At 48.3% G+C, this 25,718-nt stretch overlaps 1 protein-coding gene across 1 annotated transcript in view; it reads right to left on the reverse strand.

Annotated features, from left to right (window-relative positions):
* Positions 1-15,603: 15,603 nt before the first annotated feature.
* Positions 15,604-25,718, reverse strand: part of LOC119258206 (uncharacterized protein C12orf29 homolog) — a 71,691-nt gene continuing 61,576 nt past the window's right edge. Inside the window, 1 exon segment of the mRNA XM_037526663.1 lies at positions 15,604-15,762. Coding sequence (XP_037382560.1) covers positions 15,604-15,762 — 159 coding nt within the window.

The following is a 25,718-nucleotide window of genomic DNA, read 5'->3' on the forward strand; positions in this document are numbered from 1 at the left end:
TGTGTGCCCTTCTGGGCGTGACTTCGCTCGCCCTGCGTGATTCTGAGATTCATCCCTGTTTCGTTGATTTCAGTGCTGAGTCAGCATCCCATTGTCCTAACATGTCACAGTTTATTCCTTCACCTGTTCATGGACATTTGGGGACTTTTTTTATTTGTTATGCTGTTGCGAATAAAACATATGCAAACGTTAGCATCCAAGACTTTGCCTAGACATACACTTCCATTTCTCTCAGGTAAATACCTGTGGGATTGCTGGCATTTGTAAGTGTTCGTTTGACTTTATAAGAAACTGCCAACCTGCTGTCTAAAGTGGGGTTATCTTCTACAACTCACCAGCAGAGCAGAAGGATTCCACACCACTGACAGTTGGTACCATCGGCCTTTTTTTTTTTTTTCAAGATTTATTTATTTATACAGGAACCTTGGTACAGTCCAGATGTGCGGGAGGGTGAGAGGATTCACCAGAGACAGCAGTGGACAGAACAGGCAGACTGACGAAATACACTGCAGAGGGGAGCAGCGGGCGAGACAGGAGAGGTCTGCTCGCCATGTGGGTTGCTCCCAGGCCAGCGAGCATTGAATCCGCGCTGCAGAGGCTGCAGACAGCTTCACAGTGCAGCGCTCAACCGCCTGCGCCACCAGGGAGGCCCCCATTGGCCTTTTTAACTTTAGCCTTTGTGGTAGGATGTGGCGATAGCTCATTGCCATTTGTTTGGAATTTCTCTGTGACTCACAATATCCAGCATCTTTTCACATGCCCGCTGGCCTTCAGATCTCTTGTGACATAGCTATTCAAAGCTCTTGCCCATTTTTTTGAGTTGTTCATATACTTATTATTAAGTTAGTTTTTCTTGGTCAGTGACTAACCTTTTTCCTTCTAATAGTGCATTTTGAAGACCTGACGTTTTCGATTTCTCACAGAGGCTATGTAAGGATGGCAGTTGGGCTTGAGCGCCCTCTATGCTTCCCATTTCCCCACCCAGCATGGCAGGGTTGCCCCTTGTCTGTAGCACCACTCCGTGCAGCTCTGCCAGTCAGGACACCAGACTCTGATTCTGGGCCTGGCCCGAGCTGCTACGATCTGGTTCAGGACAAGCGTAGTTGTCAACTCATCACAGATACCTTAGACACAGGAGAGCGCCAGGTGCCTCTCTGGTCAGCTCTTGTGGACAGCACCCTCTCTCCCGCTGCTGCCCCAACCTGTGGACAGCAGGGCCATGGGCCTGGCCTCCCAGCTGGCTCTCCCCATGTTCAGCTTCACATCCACAGCATCAGGATGCCTGCCTCCTCCACTTTGATCAGGATAGGGGGGTGCTCAGCGGTTGGTTTTGGACCATCTCTGTGATGCATTTTGACAGCCTTGGCCAAGCATATGCTTTAAATCCTCATGAGAAAGGGTTTTTTAGAGTGGAGGGGGAGCCCATGACAGCCTTCAAAGGGCTCTCTAGACAAATTGGGGGTGTGAAGAAGACGCCAGCCTCTCTCATCAGGCTGCAAGTTCAATGTGGTTTCAGAAAGTGGACTCCCAGCCTGTCCTTCAACCCAAATGGTGACACTGGACTCAATATATAAGCTTGTTCTGTCTTCCCTCCACAGGGTTCATCCTCCATGCCCTTTCCCTGGGTTTTCGTATGACCTCCCACAGTCCCCTTGGCTCCCCATCATGGAGCACCTTAAGCAGAACCCAACTTTCTTCAGATGACTTCAGAAGGAGTTAGATCATTTGTAACTGACTCCTAGAAATACTTAATAAGATTTCAACTTGGTACTTCTGAAAAATCAATATACATATAGTCACAAGGACGAACAGACACAATATTCCAAGCACAATGATTTCGCCCTTTTATTCTTTTGTTATCCATCCCCCTATTCCTGGGGATATGAAACCCTTGCGGAGATGCAACTACCACGTTGGGGTCACAGTTTTCTGGTTGGCGGCAGGGTCAGCCTCCCTCCCTGAAGGTGCTCAGAGCCAGACTGGGCCTCCAGGAAGGCAGGGAAGGAAACTTCTTGGAGCTGGCGTGTCCTTCTGTGTTTAATTTTCCCATAAGTCAGCTCTGATTAAGAGGGATGGCCTCATGTTTCATGTATTCAGAGCCGAGTTCTGCAGAGCACCTTGCAAGGTGGGGGTGGAGGGCAGCTCCCCGGCTGGCGGATGGGGGCAGCGGGGTAGCCGCTCACCAGGTCACCCCCAGCACACACGTCTGCTACCTATCAGATCGCATTGGGGGAACCATCCACCAAACAGACGCTGAGATCATCTGACAGCCTCCTCCTAATGAGACCCAGGGCTGCTCCCCAGCTTGTGTGGGAGTCTGCGTGGAGGAGCCCCCACCAACCTGAGAAACACCTCCCAGGGATGAAAGATGCTCTCTTCCAAGTCCATTTCTCTGTGTGAAGTGGTGGGAAGCTTTTCAAAACCAGAAGCCTTAGTGCCCTCTCCTAGGACAGTCGTTTCTCAGGCCCTTCAGGCAAAGGCAGCAACCTTCAACATTTATTCATTTGGTATCACAGTTGCTGGTTCCCAGCTGAAAGCAGATATGAGAAGAGGTGAGCTCAGCTCTTACCTCCAACAACCTGCAGTTCACCTGGGAAGACAGGACAGATGCACATGGAATAAGGGGTGTCAATGTGCACCATGGTAAAGGGGGTTTTCTGTGCACAGAGCTCATGCCCAAAGCATACAGACCCCACTGAAGATGATCCATTGTCTCACATCACTTAGAAAAACATCCAGACTCCTCACCAAGACACTCCAGTCCCTGCCCAACCAGGGTGTTTTGCTTTTCTTCTTCAAATGCTACATCCCCTCAGTCTGTGCCCTGCTGTCCTTTGCCTGGAATTCTCTTCCCCCAGATAGTCTCGTAGCTGCATTATCTCACCACTGGAATTTCGGCCCAAATGCCATCTCCTCAGCAAGCCCTTCCCAGACCATCTAGAACAAACGGGAGTTCTCTCAGGCTCTCCTGGAGGCATCAATTCATTTCCACATCCTACTCAGTCCTTATCAGGACATCTTTCCTACTGCCACTGATTGACTGAGGATCCATTCACAGTCTCCTGCGATCCCCACTGGAATGTGGCTCTGCGAGAGCAGAAACCTCATCTGTCTTACTCACTGTATCCTAGAACATGAGTATGCTTGACGTGTCTAACAGAGGACACTCCTTAGATGTTTGTCAGCTATCTGAGAGAAGAGGAAGGCAGGGGTCAATGTATGGCACCTGCTATACAATGATCCCAGCAGCCCACATCAGCAGCCAGGGTGGTGCAGTGATGACCTTGGCTTTACCACCTGCCAGCTCGTTGAAGGAGCCTCAGTGGGCTTGTAAGTAAAATGTAATTTCTCTGTGTGCTGCTTAGTGAGAATCAAGTGAGTGCTCCATAACTCGTAATTTCATCCCACCCCTGTCCCCACCATCATCATGATCTACACCACAGCTCAGCAATCACCCACTTAGAGCCTCTTTTGTTGTCTGCCCTTAGTCTTTGCCACAAGAGGCTTCCTGCCCTGGCTTTCTCTCCTTGCCCGATATCATTTGAACCATTGGCAAACACTGTTGGTTTCCTGGCCCAAGTCATCCTAACCTTTCTTCCTGCTAATGGATCCCTGATTACCTGCTAATAGATGTCTCAATCTTAGGAACGGTGAACACAGAGCCTGATCGGGGGAGTGGGCAAATGCACCAGCTTTAGCCAAGCTTCTGGGAGGAGTTTTCCAACTAGCAAAGATGGGCATGTGAGCTAGACTTGAATACAGTTGTGTAAGGGTGTGATGTCTGGTTTTGTAGCAGTTACATTGTGATCATGAGGCAACAATATGCATGAGGACAAAAAATGCTGACATGCTGAGGGTGGCAAAATAGGCAACTGGAAAGCACCGTGGTCCCTGATGACATCCTCAAGACAGCCACATTTCTTTGTTCTTCCTGTTAAATATCTATGTTTTCTAAGTCACCCTTAGTTATTACTTATAGCCCAAATCTAACATAGCAAGTATAGTTTCAGGCTGCCTACAAAACTCTGCTCTTCCACTTCTTGCAGCAATCTGTACTCAGGCTGGCCATGTACCCCCTTATGGAACAACAGCTTAATGGGGCCTGCTAGAGACCCCAACCTCCCTACTCTCACTCTCCCATAGAAGAAAAGAAGCATACTGAGTTGCCCCGAGACTGTAGATAGGAATGCTATGGAAGAATAAGGGGCACAGCAAGAACATTCCTCCTAAAAGGGAAGAGGGAATGGGGTATGACTATTTTCAAAGGTCTCTGTTTCCAGGTATTTACAATGGTAAGCGGTAAAATGATTTTAACTAGCAAATGATAAATTCTCTGAGAAAAAGGGTATTTCACATATGAGATACTGTGCCCTCAGCATGAATTTATGGCCAAATCTGAGATTAATTTTATTTCATGGTCAAAAATTTAACACATTATATCCCAAATAATGCCCCCAAATAAGTCTTTCTTGCTTTTTCTGCAACCATAGCATCGCTATCAGGATAGTAGAGGGAAGAAGAAAACCACTAAGTTTTGGTAGTGAAATGAATCCCTGTCTCTTTCAGGTAAACACATATTCTTTCTCCTTCTTCTTTTCAACACAGCTTCTAAGAGCAGGAGGAAGTTTATGTGTCCTCCTCTGGTTAGTAAAACCAGGAGGAGTCTCAGAAAACTGAGACAAGAGCCCTGGGAGTTATTCTCTCAACCTACTATGGAACTCCTTTGATGGAGCTCAGGACTGAGAAGTCATGGTCTTTCTTCCGGTGAGAGGTGGGCTCCGGCAAGTCAGCCCCTGGTCCCACCCTCAGTGACTGCAGGCACGTGTCTTAGCTGCATGACCCAGCGGACCTTGCTCAGCTTCTCCCCTAAGGTCTCTGCCCTGTTCACTTGACCCTCATCGTGGGAGAGCTGGCAGCAGGAATTTGTGGACAACTTCAGATTCTTCAGGAGGAGCCAAAGGGGACCATTTGCCATGTTGTTTCCCATCCAAACATTGCTCACTCTGTCTTCTGGGTCAAGGCACCATGTTAGGGGCAGCACCTCTTGAAGGAGGAGAGGCATTTTCTCAGTCCACCTCTATGAAATGATAAATAAGCCCTGAGGTTGGCAATGCTCCCAAACTTATCTATATCATCTTATAACACATCTCTCTTGGGTTTCATTTGGGGAAGGCTTACAGAGGAAGCTAGATGATATGGGTAGACCACTTTTTCCCTCTCCCTTCTTCATTTCAGCAGCTCCTGTTTTCTGTTGGACCCCAGACTGTGGTACTTCTACCCAGGGGAGCACCAGGTTGGGTCACAATCATCCTGCACACAGGCTGAGGCAGGGTCACCCTGAGGGTGTGACTAACATGACTGAAGTAGACAAGAAGGGCTTCCTGGAGGAGGTAACCTAGAACTCACCCATGAAGGGTAATAATTCGATTGTAGAGAGGATGGGGGAGAGCTTGCTCAATGGAAGCACAATGAGCTTGGCAAGAACATGCACTTGTCCTGGAAATGACCCGGTGATCCTCTACTTGAGCATCAAGATTCAGACTCAAGGCTCTTCAAAGTTCTCTCACCACTGCTGACATCTACTCTGTGCCAACAGTGCAGAAAACATGGGTCCTCCCTGATCAGAAGTGGTGTGTACCCCTACCAGCTTGAGCCCTTGGCAGCCCTTCAGATCCACTCTGCAGTATAGGCCTGAGTAAGGAAGAGCCCTCTGCAGTCCTCTAACTTCTAAAGCCAGATTGGTTGACCTTACACTAGCTCCAGTCTCTGGAAAGCAGACCTATCCTTGTCCTGATTTATGTTTCCATATCCATCAGTCTGCTGTGTGGCCTTGATGAGTCTTTTAATCTCTCCGAGACTGTCTCCTCATTCACAGCGCTTTTAAGTGCTCTATGCTTTTTTCAACACAGCTTCTAAGAGCAGGAGGAAGTTTATGTGCTAAGTAACACTTAGCACATAGTAAGTGCTCCACTAATGGCAGTTACAACTCAATCTCTTCATCCTCGCTGCAAGGCAGCTCATCTTTTTCTGTGGGTCCACACCAGACTGTGTCAACCTTTCTCAGCACATGACTCAGCACATCCCAGAGGACCCTGCAGAGACCTCACCCACCCCAGGCCTCCAGTCTTTTTAGCACCCCTCTGAGACAACTTGTGCTCCCTCCTCCCTTGTCCTTTGTGGGGTGCAAAAGAGACCCTAGAGACACCGTTTCCTCTCATTTCTTGGAAACCCATTCTGCCTATCACCCTAAGCTCTTACTGACTTATCTCCCTTTCTTGTTTCTAATTGCCTCACCCATATACCACATATACAAGTGCTCACACACATGCACACATGATCACATTCACACATGTTGTCAGGCATGTACACAGATGCACATAAGTACCGGCTCACACAGACACAGAATGTGTCAAGAAACCATGTGCTGCGACCTGGTCATGCCCAAGTGCCTTAAACACACAGTGAAAAATGGGGTTTAAAAGTCACTAGGGATTGAGCATTCAGGATTAGCTGGATGGAATGGAGACCCTGGCAGGACAGGGGGAGGGAAGTTTCCCTGTGCGAGGCAGCATGCAGATAGAAGAGCACAAGCAACGGGAACATGAGCACTCCAGTCAGATGGATACAGGCCTCCTCTCTCCATGTCAGTTCCTAGTTGTGTGACTTCCGTCAAGCTATTTAGCCTCCCTGAGTTTCCATGGCCTCGTCTGAGAAATGAGGACAACAGAAACACCTCTGAGCTGGGTTGGGAGAATTAGCCTAGATGATGTACGTAAAATGCCAAGCACAGCATGGCAGGTAGCAAGCACTCTATAAGGAGTCTTCGTCTTACCATCCTCAGGTGCTCGGGGACTAGAAAACAAAGGAGACCAGAGGAGTCACAGAGGGCAGATGGAGGGACTGGCCGCTGAACTGACCTTGTGGAGGGGCCGGGCAGTTGGTGGGGTCCAAGTGGGCGCGGGAAACAGAGTTTACACATGCACACTCCTGCTTGGCAGCAGGCTTATCCTGAGGGTTGGAGGGCATTCAGAGGAAACTCTAAATCTGAGTGAATCCTAGGAAAAATCCTCTCACCCCAAACTCTTGGGAACTACTTTGAGGCGTCTTAGGTCTGTTACAATGAGTAGCACATCGAGAGAGCCAAAGCTGCCCAAATCAGAGTGAATTTGGAACAAGAGTCTCTTCACAACCAACAGCCCAGCCTTCAGCTCAGCTCCCCACTTGCTGGCCAAGGGACCTTAAGTCACTGGTCTCCCTGCACCATCTTTACAGGACTGGCAAACAGTAGGTGCTCAATGACGGCTGTCAGCAGACACAGCTCCAGGACCAGGCTGCCTCCCCGTTCTGTTTCCTGCCTGAGCTTTTAACTCCCTTTCTGAAGCTGCAGGCCCATGTGGTCACTGTCCGGGATGTGCCTCCCCTCCATGTGAATACTAACGTTCCTCTCCTCTCCGGAAGAATTCAAAGGGCCCTGGAAACTTGTTTATTAGGAAAAGCTGTGGGAGTCTGTCCTGCTTGGTGGAGGCGCTGACCTCTCCCATCCTTCCCTGCATATTTCTCTCCAGCGACATCTTTTCATGTTCCCTGGCTCACTTGGGTGAGTCACAGATCTGTAAATCCCGACCACAGAAAGCTTGGCAAAGTATGTTAGGTGTTTATTGGAAGGGGAAGGAGGCAAATGATCAAAACACTGGCTGTGGCTCTAGTCTCTGAAATTTGCAAGAACAAGTTTTAAAATTTATGTTTGAAGCATTGCAACAGATTCATGGGGCACTCTTTTTCTTTTTTAACCACAGTGAGAGTAAGGTTGCATAAGACTGCAGTCAGATCTTTGGGCTGCCTTTGTATGATGCCAGATAACTGAATGAAAACTGAGATGCAATTCATTTTCCCTATTGATACAGAATTTAGACACAGCCCCACTACACAAACACAGGTTCTGTGTCCTCATGCCAATACCTGCTTGTCTCCAGGCCTCGTTAGGTGCTGTTCCCAGTGTCTACAACATTCCACTCACTTTAGGGAGCATTTGTTGGTTGTTACTCTGCACCAAGCCCTGTGCTGGGCACTGGGACACAGAGATGAATCAGGCACCATTTCTGACTTCAAGAGTCAGAGAGAAAAAGAGGCTAATAGAAGGGGGTGCCCACACTGGGTCTTGAAGGATGGGTAGAAGTTCTCCCAACTGACCGAGAAGGGAAGGCCCTTGTCAGGTGAGCACATCGGCTCATCCCTGAAGACTCAGCCTATGTTGTCACCTCCTCTGGGACATACACCTCTTGATGCGTTGCTGACGCCCTCTCTGTGTCCACACTGCACCTGGCACACCCCCTCCAGAGCCCACACACACCCTCCACACCAAAATCCAGTCCCAAACCTGCTGCATGGAAGGCTCATTGGTGTTTCGTAAGCCAAGTTCACCATCACCAGCAGGCAAGGGCTGCAGCAGCCACAGGCATGATGGGAGCATCCACTGCTGTGTGTCAGAGATGCCACACCTGAACCCCGTCCGCGAGCCCCTGATGCTTTCAGCATCTGAGCCCTGATGGGGTCTGGGTGGGATTAACCCCTGGATCCCAGCCTCATTCCAGCATCCGTGGCTTGGTGGTGGGAGTGAGGGGGATGGGGCTATTCAATCAAGGGAGAAATATGCTTTGAAATGAAAACGCTTCTCTTTCTGATGTGCCTGGCTCTCCCTTCTCCTGCCTTCTTAGTATGCATGAATTCAGCCCCATTGCAGACTTACCCTCAGCGTCCTCTCTACACTGACGGGGCTGGAGCAGGCCCCCTCCCCTCGCCCCCTCCAGTCCTCTCCAAAGACAAATTGCTTACATCTGTCAAGACTTTTCTGATTAATAGAGGAATATGCCATGGGATGTCATCAGGGGTTCAGAGGCTTTTGATCAAAGGGGGCGGGGGGCTAGGCCACACATCCCTGTAGGTTCATTTATCGGGTCAGTTCAGCACCTTTCCTCCCCAGTGCCCCCAGCCCACCACCGGCTCCCACGCCCCCCAGAGGGAGGGGAGCAGGAAGGAGAAGTGCTCCAGCAAGGGGGCAATGGAGAGCCAAAGACAGGAGAGAGGAGGAGGTGCCAGTTCAGGAGACTGGTCCAGGCATTGATGGGGCCCCGGGCCGCAGGCTCTTCCATTTCTGGGGAGCCACTGGGAGGGCTTCTGCCAGGCAATTCCCCAAAGCATGGAATGAAAGGAGAGGGGAAGGAGGGGAGGAAGTCTGGACAGAGGGCCAGTGAGTAAATGAGTAAATCAGGGAAAGAATGAAGACGTGAAGGCTGTAAGGAAAGAAGGAATGGATGAGGAGAGGAGGGGCTGCAGTCACGGGCCACTAAGTATCTAAATGGGTAAAGAAATGAATGATCCTCAGCAGTCCTTACAAAGTTGGATTTTATAGACAGATTCCTCTTGCGTTGTGTCTTCCATTCACCCCTTGGTTGTCGTCATCAGACAGCTTGAAGGAGGCAACTTTGGAGGAATTGGGGCTCCCCCTCCACCCTAGCTCCTCCTGGTGATGTTTCGAACGACTCTGTGCTTGGGCCAGAACAGGAGGCCTGGCACGGCGGGGTGACTTACAAAGAACGGGGCAACACAAAACTGGGCCTGTCTCTCAGCTCAGGTGCAGGTCCTGGCACAGCAGGGCCAGGTCCCCCAGGCGTAGCTGGTGTCCGACACAGGCTCTCTGTGTCCTCAGGTTTTGAGGTCACTGCTCTCTGTGTCCCTCAAAGCCCCCACTGCCAGGGACCTTGTACTGAGAAAGCCATGTAGGGTAAGACTTGAGTTGGTCTGGGAGGCTGCTAAATTAGGCTCTGAGGATTTAGATTAGCCTAATTTAATGACACGGATGGCTGGCTGGATTGAAGTTCCTTGCTACAATTTTTTCTTTTAACTCGTTCAACAATTATTTCCCTCAAGTTGGTTGCAGCTGCAGCCTGCTCAGGAATTATAATCCATTCCTTACCGAGCACCCAGGAGACCAGAGATGCTAGTCATGTCCACACGCACCCCCCCCCACACACACCCCAGGCAGGGGGCAGAGGGTGGGCAGCGTCTGTGCCATGACTGGAATCTAGGAGAGAGGGAACAGGGCGTCCTCTGGGCTGGTTGGCTGTCCTGGGAGGACACCACAGAGCCAGGGCTGCTGGCAGGCTCCTGAGCAAGTAGCAACTGTCTCCCACCCCTGCTCTCCGCTTTGTGGGCAATGCCCCACAGACACGCACCCCACAGACACACACCCCACAGACACGTACCCCACAGACACACAACACACAGGCACTCAGTCTGAAAAGGCACATGTGAACACACAGGGCTGAGACAACGCAGACACTCCATCACAGACTCACACAAGCACACACACCACTATGATGCACAAGACCAAAACACCACACGCAGACAGACAGGCACATACACACCATCTGCTACTGTCCTATGCCTGGTGGGGAGGCACACACATAAACGGGCCACGGCATCACTACATGCTGGGGCTGTGACAGAGGGCCTGGGAGCCCTGAGGAGCCGAGGAGGTGAGTCCTGAGGCCAGGGTTAGGTGAAAATGGCAGGAAGGACATTCCTGGCATGAGAAGCAGCCCTGGCAGAGACCCAAGGATGGCAGGGAGAAGTTATCCTCAGGGAGGTAGTTCACGAGTGGCCAGGCCCGGAGGAGAGACCTCGTGTGAAGAGTCCGTTCTTGGTCTTACTGTCCCAGCAAGTCAGTCTCAATCTACACTCACCGACACTGCTAGGATTCCTATTAAGTCACCTGTCCCCTCTGAGTAGGGAGCTGCTCAGGACCGTCTCACACTGACCAGTGGTATTGGCCATGGCTGCTGAGCTGCACGCACATCTGGTTTCCTTCAGAGGCTGGCCCGGCCCAAGGAGGAAGGGTGTGCTCCAGGAGCGCTCGCCGCTGTACTGCCTCACACCTGCTAGAGCTCAGGGATGCTGGGTACAGAGTTTGAGAGCCCACAGTCCTGGGTACAGGATTTCATTTGTCCTGGTTGGATGCAAGAGGCCTTAGCAGCTGTGAAGTCGCATGGAACAGTTGATTCTTAAACCTGTCATTCATGCATCAAGTGAGAAAAGCCGGACAGCCTTTGCCCAGATTTGGCCCCTAGTCTGGGTTCTCCCTGGTGTGCTCCCTCCCTGCACTATTCCCCCTGGCTCTTACTTGCTCTTCCAAGCCAAACTGAAGGGTCATCTCTTCCAAAAAGTCTTTTGGAACTCCCCCTCCACCCTACTCCCATCCCAGGGGATTTCCACACTCCCTTGGTGCCTCTCTCTATCCTGGCCTCATCAAACAACACAGTCATTGTCTGTTTGCTTCTAGATCGCCCCAGAGATCAGGTAGCTGCTTGGCCTATTTACTGAGGACTAGCTGGGCCTCTCCCTGTGCCTGGGTTTCTTCTTAACACGGTGACTGGTGCCAAGGGCAAGCATCCCAGAAGAGAACAAGAGACAGGAGGAATCTGTATAGTTTTTCTGACCTGAAAATGGAAGTCACATAGCCTCATTTCTACTGTACTCTATTAGTAAAGTAAGAGGCCCACACCTGTCCAGATTCAAGGGAATAAACTCAGGTTCCCACTTGTCACTGGAAGAAGTGACACGTAGGAAAAGCATGTGGTACATACAGAAGCAGAGCTACCCCAGGAAAGCACAATCTGCCACAGTCAGTCACCAGCAACTGCTCGGTGAAGGGCTGGCGAATGGCGGAATGAATGAACGCATCCTGTCCTGCACTCTCCATGTCTCCTCTGTCCTCACACTCCTCAGTCAGGCCCGCACCAGACCCTGACAACCCAAGTGGCAGGTCACAGACCCCCTTGTTCTGGAAGGCCAAGGAGCCGTGGAATCCTTTCCAGCTCCAGAGTTCTCAGTGGTGCTCTGGGTAGTTTGAGAGAACTAGAGGAGCTGGGGTGGGGGGGGGCATGTCCCCTGCTGATCCTCAGACACCATTCCAGGTGGCAGTTCCAGAGAACTAAAACATGAGGAGAAAGTTTCTTTTTAAAGGTTTTCAAGATTTTAGAACTGTTTTCAGTTATTTAATATTTTCAGGAGAAAGGGTGTTATTTGGACTAGTTGATTATATTTTTTGAGTTCCAACTTTCAAACACTTATTATGAGCCTTCCCAGTTTTTCTTACTATAACAGAAAGCGTTGGCTCTGTGCTAAATGCTTTGAAGCACTATTTCTGTAACAGGACAAAAACATTCACGTATGAGCGTACACAGACTCGCTCCACTTGCCAGATGATGATGCAATTCAGCTAATCGGTGGGGAGAGGACAGAAAAGCCCTTTGGTGAGTGGGGATTTTGGAGCAGGTGCAGGTTATGGGAAAACTGCACAGAAGAGGAGGATGACGTTGAGGACCATTGTGGTGAGTGATGGAATGGCTCTCCTGTGATGCTCTTCACGCGATGCAGTGAAGACTGAAGTACTTTTGTCTCTTAGACTGAATTCCCTTAAATGTGACTGCACAGACAGGGCCACAGGGACAGCACAACTTACAAAAGTTGATCTCACTTGATCCTCATAACAAGTTCATGAAATAGAAATTCTCATCATGTCCTTTGTATAGCTGAGAAAATTAAGATACAGAGAGTCTGAATAATACGCTTAACAGAACAGGCTGGGTCAGGACTAGAACCTAAGGCTCTCTGATCTGGAGGCTGATCTCTAAGCCACTCGGTCATGCTACCTCTTAAGTTTTATAGATAATTGGAAGAGCAGAGGCATTTCAGCAGATTGGGGGTCCAGGTATCCTTTCCCAGGTAGGAGTGTGGGGGCAAGAAATCCAAGCAGGTGATTTCCACTCTCTAGATGGAGCCTGGGACTCTGCTTTTCCTTCTCAGAAAGAACACCTTAGATTAATTCAGACTTTCAAAGGTTCCCCTCCGCTCCTGCCAATAATACAATATAAAATGGGCAAAGGATTTTAGTAGACATTTTTCCAATCAAAGATATATGAAATGCCAGCAGGTACATGAACAGATGCTCAACATCACTGTCATTAGGGAGATGTGAATCGAAACCACAATGAGATATCACTTCGCACTTGTTAGAATGGTTAGCAAAAGACAGGAGGTAGCAAGTGCTAGTGAGGATATAGAGGAAAAGAGAGCCCTGGGGCACTGTTGGTGGGATTGTAAATTGGTTTAGTCACTATGGAAAACTGCATGGAGTTCCTTAAAAATTTAAAATAGAACTACTTTACGATCCAGCAATTCTACCCTGGGAATATAGCTGAAAGAAACAAAATCACTGTTAAAAGAGATGTTGGAACCCCTGCGTTCATAGCAGCACTGTTCACAATAGCCTAGACATGGAAACAACCTGTATCCATCAACAGATGAATGGATAACAACTCAACAGTTGTGGTGTAGATACACAATGGAATATAATTCAGTCAGAAAGTGGAAGAAATTCTGCCATTGGCAACGACATGGATGGAACTTCAGGGCATTATGCTGAATGAAATAAATCGGACAGAGAAAGACCATACCGTGTAATCTCACTTACATGTAGAATTCCTAAAAAGGAAAAAACACACATGGGAAAATGATCAGATTTCTGGATACCACAGATGGAGTGTGATGAAGGGGTCACAGATAAAGGTGGTCAAAAGACATGTATTTTCAGTTATATAAATGAGTACTCGGATGTAATCTACAGCATGATGACTTTAGTTGACGTTGCTATATGGTATAATCTGAAAGTTGTTAACAAAGTACAATCATGCATTGTTTAACAGCAGGGATATATTTTGAGAAATGTGTTGTTAGGCAATTTCTTTATTGTGCGAAGTTGTAAGTGTTATCACACAAACCCAGATGGCAGAGCGTCTCGCTATAGTCCATCAAGACCACGTCATCTCTGCTGTCCATTGTTGACCAAAATGCTGTTAAAGCATCCCATCATGGTGGATCTTAAAAGTTCTCACCTCAAAGAAAAAGAACATCTTTACATCTTTTCTTTTTTTTTCCTTTCCTTTCTTTTCTTTCCTTTTCTCTTTGTATCTCTATGAGATAGTAGATGGTAACTAAATTTACTGTGGTCATCATTTCACAATAGGTGTAGGTCAGATTATTATGCTGCATACATCAAACTGATGCAGAACTATACATCGAAAAAAAGAACACTCACCACTCTCTTCCTCTCCACCTGAGTCAGGTTTTGGCCTGCAGCAGGTATGTTTATTTCTGTCCCCTTCATTAGCCATCTTGTGCCTTCTACCCAGATGTCCTTCCTTTGTCTCACCACCAATCTAGCTCCAACTCTCCCCTTAAGGCCCAGCCACCTCTTCCATTAGTCACCTGTGGGCACTTCAGCCCATGCTACATGGAAACAGGCTTCAGTCCCCTAGCCTCCACCTGGCCTGGCACTCTGTGTGTGCACCTGCTCCTTCTCTCGCCTTTGCTCCCTGGAGCAACTGATCAGGCCCAAGAACTTGGTGAGTTTTCACTAAGAACTAGGGACTGAAATGGGAGCAGGAGTAATCTTAGTCTCACAGGGAGCTTTTTAGAAAGTCAAATCTAATAAAACAAATTTCATGATTTCAAATTCAATCTCAGCTGTGCCTGCAATGCCAGCTCTTCCCTTTTATGTTTGCACTGTGGAATCAAAGCCTGGGGAAACTGTAAAATGAACCAGGTTCAGCTACAGCAGGTGCAGCTCTCATCCACCAGTGCCCTCGCACTCTTCTGGGCCAAGACCCTCTCAACAAATTCTCCTTGACTCCCCCCCCACACACACACACAAATATCACTTGTTCTAAGTCATACTCCTGAGGGTACTATTCTCAGTAGTGATCCCCAAGCTCTTTGAACTGCCACTCACACAACACACAATCCTCTCTAAATCTGGACTCATTTCCATCAGTCCTCCCTCATCTCTCTTCACTTCTTGAGTTTAAACAAGTTACTTAACCTCCCTGAGTCACTGCAACTTAGAACAGAGTGATAAGAATGCCTGGCTGAGGAGGCTCAAGAGTTCTGGAATGAATGATCCATGGGGTTGTTTTCATGAATGAATGATCCATGGAAATACAATGAGGAAGGGGAAGAGTATACAGCAAGCACTCAATAAATAGTAGCTCCTATTATAAAGTAGGAGGAAGGACTGAGACAGTGTACTTGGAGTTTTTCTTGCCATTCACAGCCCAAATTCCTTTCTTTCTCTGCATAACCACATCCCTGTCTGATCTAAGCATTATTAATAAACAGTAACAAATAAATGAAATGCAAAACCAAAACCACCATCACCAAGTGACTCCACACATAGGCCAAGGATGGCTCCAGCCACCATGGAGAGAGAGGAGTCCTGTTGCAATCCAGTAAGGGAAACCCAAGATTGCACCCAGGTGAAGGGGCAGGGGGTGAGTCAGACTCCTGTGTGGAGACCCAGGCGCCAGGGCGATGAAGGTGACAGTGTGACATCTGGATGTTCATCGGCATGACTCCAGTGTCAGAAATACCACTCCGGTCCGTACATCTGCAGGTGAGAGGAGAGGAGGCTCGGGAATGTGCCAGACAGAATCTCAAGGACAAAGGAGGGCCCTGGCATCTCTGGTTTCTACCCGTAGAGCCTCATTGTCACCACCACACGAATATGCTCCGCAGGCTCTTCATCGCCTTCCTCACACCCTGGGATCTCCCTGGGGCCAGGTTCTTCTGCTGATAGTGCCCACTGTTCACATTGGGTTCCCCCAGGTGGAAGGCCAGGGGTTGAGGCAGGTCCCAGACTACTGAACTCTGTGGGGACATTGTGGAGTTCTCAGGGAGAGTCCACCACAGTGAGATAAGCCCCAATAGGCAGGAGCTACCACTGATGCTGACCCAGCCAGCACAGGCCTTTTGGAGCCCACTTGACTGAGGGCCACCATCTCCTCTCTCTTGGTCTGTTCACAACCTCCCCGGAGCCATGCATGGGGTACAAGTTATTTGAAACCTCAGTTCCACAGGACATAGGTGTCCAATAAAGTTGTGACCTTGATTTGGCAGGTTTACCAAAGCACAGCAGTCTGGGTACTGCTAACTCTCCTGGCCCACACAGGAGTTTCTCCCAACCCTTCCCCCAGCAACCTGAACCTCAAGCTGGACCTGCACTCAGGCCACTTCTGACTGGGAGGCTCTGCTTCTTCCTACTCACTCAGAGTCTAGCACTTTCCATGGCAACAAAGACTTGGTTTGATTTTTCAGAGGAGATGCAAGGGAGGCCCAGCTAAGTATCAATCCCTGGCCAGCTCTCAGTGAGCCTGTGCCTTCTCTGGGGGTCAACTGGGAAGTTTAGAGGGGCTGGGCCCACCTTAGGTAATAGGTAACGTCAGTTTAGTGGGCTTTGTAGAGAAGATGTACCCCAGCCAGGAAAGTAGTGCCTGTGTCCCTGCCATACTCCTCACACCCCACCACACTCCTCTGTCCAGTGTGGATAGCTGGGGGGCTGCTCTGGGACAATGAGTTTTCAGGTCATTTCCATGAGCCACTGCCCCTGATGGCCCCCAAGTCCTCCCCTCCCTTGGGCCCTGTGGGAGCCAAAAAGAGGGGAGATATCTCTGTCCTTCCAGTTTGGAGAGGCACTGACCCCAGGAATCTTTATTTCTATTTATTGTTGTGACTGGTTGCTTGGTTGTTTTTCTCCATCTACACAAGTAGAGCTAAATCAGCAGAAAGCTGTACAGACAGAAAAGTACACAGAGAGGTAATCGACATCATGGGGTTTTCCCTCCCAATATCCCCTATCTCATCCTTTCCTTTTTTGTCATAATTAGATCCTAAGGTATTTATCATTCTGCCAATCTATGCCTAGCCCCTCTCCCATTGGCTTAACCTTGTATCAGCAGATATTTCCCTTTCATCAAGCTCTCCTGTCAACACCTTTTTTTTTTTTTTTAAGATTTATTTATTTACACGTACAAGAACCAGGGTGTAGGCCAGAGGTGTGGGGAGTGAGAGGATTCACCAGAGTCAGTGAAGAACAGAACAGGCAAACTGACTGAAATACACTGCTGAGGGGAGCAGCGGGGAGACGGGAGAGGTCTGTTGCGCCATGTGGGTTGGTCCATGGCTGGCAGGGGATCGAATTCATGCTGCAGTGGCTGGGGGGAGCTTCACGGCACTGTCTTTAGCTCCTGCACCACCAGGAAGGCCCTCAACACCATTTTAGAGGCTGCATAGCCTTCCTAGATGGAGCCAAACCATGGTGGACATGCTCCCTGAGTGTCAGCCCTGTCTGTTGGCTTGATGTGTGTTATTGCAAAAGTAATGACATAAAAAGCTCAGCCTGCATTCCAAAATATTTCCTTGGGAGAAATCCCTACAAGTGGCATTGTGGGTAAGTGAAGGAACATCTTTAGGGTTCTTGGTCTCTGTTGCCCAATGGCCATCGGAGGGCTGAACCAGTTTATACTTGATAAAGAGACTTCAACAGACTGTGTGCAATGCCCATGACAGGACCCTTCATTATGACCTTGCTGCCACTATCTTGCCACCACTATCAATTCTGGGATTGCTAAACACCAAATAGCCTCCTCCTCCCCTATCCCCAAAGGCCACCATCGCCACAAAATAAAACACTTTAGACATCTTTGGAAAGAGCTGAAGGCCCAAGAGATAAGAAGACCAGGTTTGGTGCCTCCCTGGTGGCGCAGGCGGTTGAGCACAGAGCTGTGAAGCTGTCTACAGCCTCTGCAGCACGGGTTTGATCCCGGCCAGCCGGGGAGGTACCCACATGGCGCGGCAGACCTCTCCTGTCTCGGCCGTTGCTCCCCTCAGCAGTGTATTTCAGTCGATCTGCCTGTTCTGTTCCCTGCTCTGTCTTTAGTGAATTCTCTCACCCTCCCACACATCTGGCCTGTACCCTGGTTCTTGTATGCACGAATAAATAAATCTTAAAAAAAAAAAAAAAAAAGAAGACCAGGTTTGGAACCTCCCTGTTGTCATCAGGTGAACGCAGGCTTGGGGTCTTCATTGGTCAAGGAGGACACTTGAACTGGAGAGACTCCAAGTTCCCCTCCTCCATTGCCCAGGACATCTGGCAACATAAGAATTAGGGTCTGGATGGGACTATCAAGTTGTCTTAGCTCATATCCCAGCTTTGCCACTGGTCAGCAAAGTGACGTTGGGCAAGTTATTTATCTGGCGTAAGCCTCAATCCTATAATTTGTAAAATGGGAATGGAGGAAATTAAATGACATATCAAATGATCACAATGACCAAATGCAATTATATATTGATAAGTGTAAAACAATGCATGGCACAAATAAATACCACTTAAAATGGTTGATACTATCACACTGATGGTGCTGTGGATGGCAAATATCAGCGCAACTGGAGGGGCCTCTAAAGTTGGTACAAACAGTCGGAGGAGAGAGAAAATGCCCCAGCTCCCAGTGCTTGAGCTATGAGGCAGCTGCCCACCACCTCTGTCTGACCCAGGCTGTGACTGGCACTTGGTTGCCGCCTGGCCAGAATCTGGCTGTGCAGCGTCCTCAGGCAGGCCGCTCTGAAACACAACGCTTCCCTGGGAGGGGAGTTGAAGGCCACTACACCAGGTGGTTATCAAACCCCAGGCCGACACAGAGGCTTGAAACATAATCTCCAGGATGAGATTGTCTGAACTTACTCGCTGGGGAACAAGGACACTGGACTCTGATAAGCCTGTGCGATCGCCAAGAGGAATTGTACCTGGGGCCCGTGCTGACTCATCCCGCAGACATTTCCTCTGGGCTTTGGTAAGCCAGAAGCCAGATGCGTAGGTCTGAGTATGAGAGGATGGCCCGGAGACCAGGACATAACCCTCCCCCTGAGCGGAGATTGGAGAGAAAGAGCCATGATGAAAAAATGTGTTTTGTTGCCATCCCATCCCGGCATGTAGATGCCACTGGGTCAAGCCAGGACCTTCCAGGATGAGAGGAAGGGGGCCTGGCTCAAGTCAATGGGGGTCGTTTTTACCCTAGTCACTTTTGCTCAGCAGCAACAGGAACCCTTGATTCCGGGACAGGATGTCTTCATGGGGACAACTTGGTAGGGGAAACTATTGGCATTTTTCACACCTCAGCCAGAAACTGATGTTGAGAATGGTCAAAAACTAGGGACCAGGCCAGCAGTGAATTTAAGTTTCCTACCTCTCATCCTGAGAAGGGCTCATAGTCATCAACAGTCAGGTACAAAGAGGCTAAGAACCCCTGAACTAATTATTGATGTGGTGAACAAATTTACCTACAGAAATCAAATGAAATGGTTCTATGTAATAGCAATTCAGTCTCTCATCGCAAATAAGCACACTGTTTTTTGGTAGGGAGCACCGGGAAGTAGCTGCTAAAAGGTATTTCTCTTCTGATGGCTTTGAAATTCAACATTCAGGCAAAGATTACTAATGTTTACATCCCAGAATCCTGCGACTTACCTGGAATCCACTCCTCTGTCTTTCCAATCCGAGCCCTAATTTTGTTCAGGCATCATCTCCTTTCTGCTGGCACCCCAATAGTTGCCAATTATTACCAAGTTCCTGGTTCCCCAAACACATAGCAAGGCACACCAAGGAGCTTCAGTGTGTTCACTGTCACAAGTAGTGAGATTTAACTATTTCCAGGGAACACAATGATATTCACCAGAATCAGCTCAAGGTACTAAATAGTTTCCACTTTACTAACACCATTTCTTCATAAAGCCAGGTTTTCAGTGGTTGCTGTACTGGTGCAAACATCAGTGTAAATAGGAAATAAGGATGGTGGGGGCCAGCATCATTCCTAGGTTTAAAAGTTGGGGAGTGTGCAACAGGCATATCCATCCTATTAGTAAACGGGATAATGGTGATTTATTAAAGATACACATTTTGTTTCTTCAATTTATATGTATCTTTTTTTTTCAAATGGCTATTAAGCTATTAGGACATAAATGCTTACTAATTTGTTTTTTATATACATATTAATTTTTTATTTTTTACATCATTGTTCATTTTTAAACAATATTTGCTTCCCCCACCCCGTCAGGTGTAGTCCCCATAGAGTTTCCTTCACCAATGCACCCATAATGCTTACTAATTTGTACCAAATTAACTAATAAGGAGAATTGTTAAATATTCCCTTGGGCCTAGTATGTTGTGTAAAATCACAGAGGCATGTAGGGTGGTATGACTCAGCATGGTTGAAAACCTCTGCCCTAAGTGAAAACGAACAGGGCGTTTATTTCCCTGGTACCCTGTACATGGTTCAGAGTGAGCCACTGTCAGGGCACAAGTGCCATGGTCAGAGCACTGATTCTCACTCTTTTGTTGGCAAGAACAGAGTGGCACGCAGACCCAAGTGCTGCTGGTGGCCAGCTTGTGATCATGGAAAGCTTCCCTAAAGGGGAGACACCTACGTGAAAAATCACAAAGGACATGGAAGAGTCAGACTAGCACATGGGGGAAGGGCACTGCAGGAAGAGGGACAAGTGCAGCAAGGTTCTGAGATGGTAGCTGAATGAACAGAAAGAGTCCAGGCTAGATCTGCCAGATTAAGTGGCTTAGTGGCACACGAGCGTACATGCATGTGCATGCACACACAATACATTTATATTTCAGGTAGACAACAACTATTTCTTTGGTGTAAGTATGTCCCAGACATTGCATGAGATATACTTACATCAAAAAAGTTTACTTGAAGTCCAAATTTAACTGGGTATCCTGTATTTTAATTCAGCAACTCTATTCCAGGCTCTGCTGACCACAGCAGAGCAAGCAAGAGGAAAATAGTCCAAGAAAGTTCAGGATGGGCTCCTGGGAAGATCCTGCAGCTTGGCAAGGCTAGGTGTTATCCTACGTGCAACGGGAAGCCAGAGATCAATTCTGAACAAAGCTGTGTACCAGCAGATCCAGTAGGGCATGGTGGTTAACTGCATGGACTCTGGATCCAGAGAAGCTGATTTTGGTCCCGGCTCTGCCACTGGTAGCTATGTTTTCTCGGGTGAGCTATTAAACACTCTGTGCTTCAGTTTCCTTATCTATATAATGGGCATGATGAAAGTGATAATGCACCCCCACTGGGTTGTTGTGTGCCAAATACCTAAAAGAGCATCGGAATCAGTCTTCATTGTTGCTAATATGCCCTTTAAGTAGATCCCCGGGTGGCCCTATGGAATGATGAATGGCAGAGAGAGCAGATCAGGAGAGGAGGCAGGGAGTCCATGCAGGAGGCTGCTTCAGCCCTTCAGGAGGGACGATGGTGACTGTGGAGGCAGGGGGAATAGCTTCAGAAGGGGGTGGGTGGGAAGGAGGTAGTTGCTTACACAGGCCTGGGTCCTGACCAGCCGTGGCCCAGCTCCCCATGGCCTGCACGCTTCTCCCTGGCCTGCAGAGGCAGGACTCAGCTTTGGAAGCTGCCATCCCTATGGATCAAAATTGGCTCTAAATGCAAATAAAGAAGGAAATCACAACAATGTGAAGCAGACTTGCCTTCTATTTCTGGCACCTTAGTAACATTAGAAAGTCCTAAAGATTTAAATGGTTTGTCATTTCAGGAAAATTCCATCTCCCTTCCAGAGCGAGGTCAAGCCTGCCAAACTCCTGCCCAAACTGTCAGACATTTCAGCTGTGCATTTTTGCCAAAGAGGGGGCAGATGGGAAACCGCAACTCACTGCTTCCTGCTGAACCTCCAACCCAGGGGTCCAGTCCTGCAGCCCAGCCTCTGTCCCTGTGGGCCAGGGCTTGGCGGCTGGACTCCAGCAGCAACGGCAAGATTCTAGTCTGGGAACCAACAGGGGGAGCCAGAGACTGCTCGGGACAGTGAACATAGCCTGGCCTGGAAGCTTTGCAAAGCTTCCAGACCCAGAATCTGGTCCCAGGAATAGCAAACATGAAGATAATTGTACCTTCAGAAACAGCCCTTTCTCCCTGTGGGCCTTTAGGGAAAAAAAAAATGTAGAGAGCACTACATGCTGTCAAGTAATTGAACAAACTCATTCAGGGCACACCATCATCCCCTCATACACAGAGTATTTTAACAACTTCCTAACTGTCTCCTAGACTCCAGATTGATTAGCAATGTCTGCAATAGGCATAGGTGGGGGATGAGCATGCCAGGTTTATCCATTCATGGACTTGACAAATCTTGGAATACAAATGCCAGTAGTTATTAATTTGATTATTATTAATTAATAATAATTTAATTAATATGATTAGATTATTGATTTAATTATTAATGCCATTATTTTCATTGATTTAAAAAGCTAGTGGTCCCTTGCTGCCTCAAAAAAAAAAAAAGCTAAGCTTGATATTCAAGACATGCCATAGTCTGTATCTTATCCTCCTTGGCAACCTTAATCTTTGCTTATTACTCACTGAACCCTATGCTTCAGCCATACTGTGCCTCTAGCACACCTTCACTATTCTCAACCTACCTTTACTTGCTAGGTTCCGCCTGACTGGACTGCTCTCTCTTCCCCTCTCCAAAGTTTACTAGCCCCAACTAAAGGCCTGTACTTTCAGGGAGCCAGCCCTGATCACCCAGTCCAATTAGCACACCTTCCAATCCGCTTCTACAGCATCTACGTGTTTATTAGCCACCGCGTCTTGAAGACCCAGAAGAATCATCTGTTTTTTGTGCATGTGGAGTTTGCCAATCTAGCCTATAATTTTCACCCATTCTTTCACTCAATAAGATAAGAATCTTATCTTGTAAGCATGACCACCTCCATTTTATAAACAGGGAAATAAAGCTCAGAGAGGTTAAGTGACTTGTCCAAGAACACGCAACTAATAAATGCTAGGATTCAGACTCCAGCCTTCCTGAATTCAACTCTTTTTTTTTTTTTTAATAGAGGCATGTTTTATTTATTTATTTGTTTGTTTGTTTGTTTGTTTGTTTATACATGCACTGGGTACAGTCAGAAGCGCGGGAGGGTGAGAGAATTCACCAGAGCCAGAGCGGGGAGCAGAGCAGGCAGAAGGACCGAAGTACACTGCTGAGGGGAGCAGTGGGCGGCAGGAGAGGTCTGCGTGCCATGTGGGACCCTCCTCAGGTGGCCGGGGAGCAGCCGGGGATCGAGCCGGCGCCGCAGAGGCCGAGGACAGACTCGCAACCCAGCGCTCAACCGCTGCACCACCGGGGAAGCCCCTGAATTCAACTCTTTTGCCCTGCTTCAGGGTTCCTCCCAGGGAGACACCATAGAAGCCCCTGTAGAGGGCAATGCTGAGCCCCAATGGATACGCTTGACACTTCAGGGACACTCAAAAGCTATTTGCGTTATGACTAATGGAGCGCTAATGGGGGAGTGTGACATGCGAAGGCGGATGCTGGACAGGCTTACTGGGCAGTGGGATTTGCCCGTCTCCCCAGTAATCCCAACTCCCAGGAGCCCCCTGATTCCACTGGTGGAAAGCCAGCAAGGCTGGTGATCCACACAGACCATGAATTTTCTGCCTTTTTGTTTTCTGCCTGCCCTCTCTCTTCCCCCAAGCCTCAGTCTGACCATCCTTGGATGATTCAGCCTTGACCTGCTAAGCAGCCACACTGGCTGCTTCAATCACATGGAAGAGCCAGAAATGTCTGTCACTTGTGCCCTCAGTTTATCTTTAGAAGAAGAATGACTGAAAGGACCTCCACTGCCCAGGATGATTGTTTTGACAGGTTTTTATTGTGCATAAAATTGCGTCATTGTTTTGTTTAACATTGAAAGGAGTTAAACTGCTATGAACTTCATGTGCCACCCCCAGTAAACCATTAGGTCCCTTCTGTGTTCCTGACTTTATAAGTCTGTTTCTCTCAGAGGAACATCTGTTGTATACTTAAATGACCTTAGTTCAAAGGCACGTTCAACAAAAAATTCTTAACTCCACTAGGAAGCATTTGCGGGTATCCGTTTCTCTGAGCTGGTCGCAGTATTCAGGGCTTCTCCATTAACAGCTGTGCACATCTGCCCGTGTGGGCAGAGGCCCCTCTCTTTCCGCAGGTCATTTAAAAATGCTCAGGCCTGCTTTTCGGCCTCATTCCCACTCTGACCCAAGCAAGTGAGACTCGCCAAAGTCTCCATTTTATGTGCATCAATAGCCAGGGCTCTACTGAAATATAATTTTTACCCCACGTGCAGAGGGAGTGTGATGAAAGACAAGCAAGGGGTGTTCTGTTAATCCTTGGAAAGAACATGAATGAGCATTAGGAATTTCAAGCAACTTGACAAATGTAGGAAAAACAGACTGTTCTTAGCCAAACACAGAGGAATTTGAGGAGAAAAAATGAGCCTGTTGCAGGGACAGATTATAAGGAGACAACATCATGGAGGCCATAAAAATCTTATTGGCAACAGAGGCGAGGCTGGGCTGTCTGGCTTTCATATTGATTAGCTCATCCTAAAGTTATCCCCATTTACCAGATGAGTCAGCAGACATTCAGAGCTCCTGACTTGACCAGAGGAGAGCCCACGCATCTACCCCCCACCACCATTGAGATGTGGCTCCAGGCTAAATTGGACCACAAGAGTGAGGCGCTCTGAATGTCTCCTCCCTCAGATCCTCTGCTTCGGGCTTGACTCTCAGTGGGTCTTCATGAAGCTAGCGAGTTTCTTTTTTCTTAGCGTTCAGTTTTTCAGAGACTATAACTTCTTGAAGATGCGCTGATGTCAAGTCCATCACGCATCAGGGAAACGCAAAATTTACTTTCTCCAGGAGGCTGGGGAGGTGGGCTGTCCCAGTACAACAAAACCGGGTTTGCTTGGGGGGAACCTCGCTCTCCAGTCTGCCATGGGTCTGTGGCAACTGGGTCCCAAATCAGTTTCGGGCTCTGTCTGGGACCCCTTACCTAAATGGGGTCATGGATTTTCATGCACATGCAAATCTTCGAGTTGTTAAAACGTTTCTGGAAGTTGGTGGATTTCTGCAAGGCAGGTTCATGGAATGGTGCCTTCTTGCAGTTGGGAAAGTCATTGCTAAAAATAGAGGAAAGAGGGATTTTGCCTTATTTGGAGATGGTTGGCCTGAACTGTCTCCTGCTTCCTATGTTATCTTTTAGAGAAAGTTGAAGAAATTTATTCACGAGGAAACAAAAGTGTTTTATAAGGTATAGATCAAATTCCATTGTTAAGCCTTTTAAAGACTGCTGGTGTCTCTTTGTTGGACCAAAATTTCACACGTTTATTCTGTGATGCTGGTGGCATGTAGACTCATCTGGGTCTGAGGGACCCTCAAGTGCTTTGTTTGGTTTGGGAGCCTAAAGCTCTAGTTGAAATAGGATGTGCCCAGTCGCGCTTTCATTTACTTGCCTCTGCGTCAGGCTCCATAATGGCTTGAAGGTGGGTGTAAAGAGGAACCAGTGAGGCCCACCGGTGCCTGGCTGTGGGGAGTAGCCTGGGGCGAAGAAGGGTTCCTAACCTGGCCTGGGGTAAGGGGGTGGCTGCAAGAGCTGAGCTTTGGAGGAATTTTAAAGGATTCGGATGAACAAGATGGGAGAGAATTATAGGGAGAGGAGAGGCACTGGAAAGGCCTGGGGTGCTGCTGGGGGGTATGTTTCAGCAGTTCCTTGGGCCCAGCTGGATGGTGGAGGATGAGGTCGGTGCCTGCAAATACAGAGCCAGCGTGAAGGTGAGGCTGGTCAGGCCCACACAAAGACAGGCTCTGACCCCCACTTGCATGGCTCACCTCACTTCCTAACTCTCCTTCCGGTCCTCTCCATCTATATCTTGATTCATACTTTTTGATATTCTGTTTATCACATTTTTTTGCATTAATTTTGATTCT

Source organism: Talpa occidentalis, unplaced genomic scaffold (assembly GCF_014898055.3).
Source record: "Talpa occidentalis isolate TD23 unplaced genomic scaffold, MPIMG_talOcc4v2.1 talOcc4.4, whole genome shotgun sequence".
In the NCBI taxonomy this organism is placed as follows: Eukaryota; Metazoa; Chordata; class Mammalia; order Eulipotyphla; family Talpidae; genus Talpa; species Talpa occidentalis.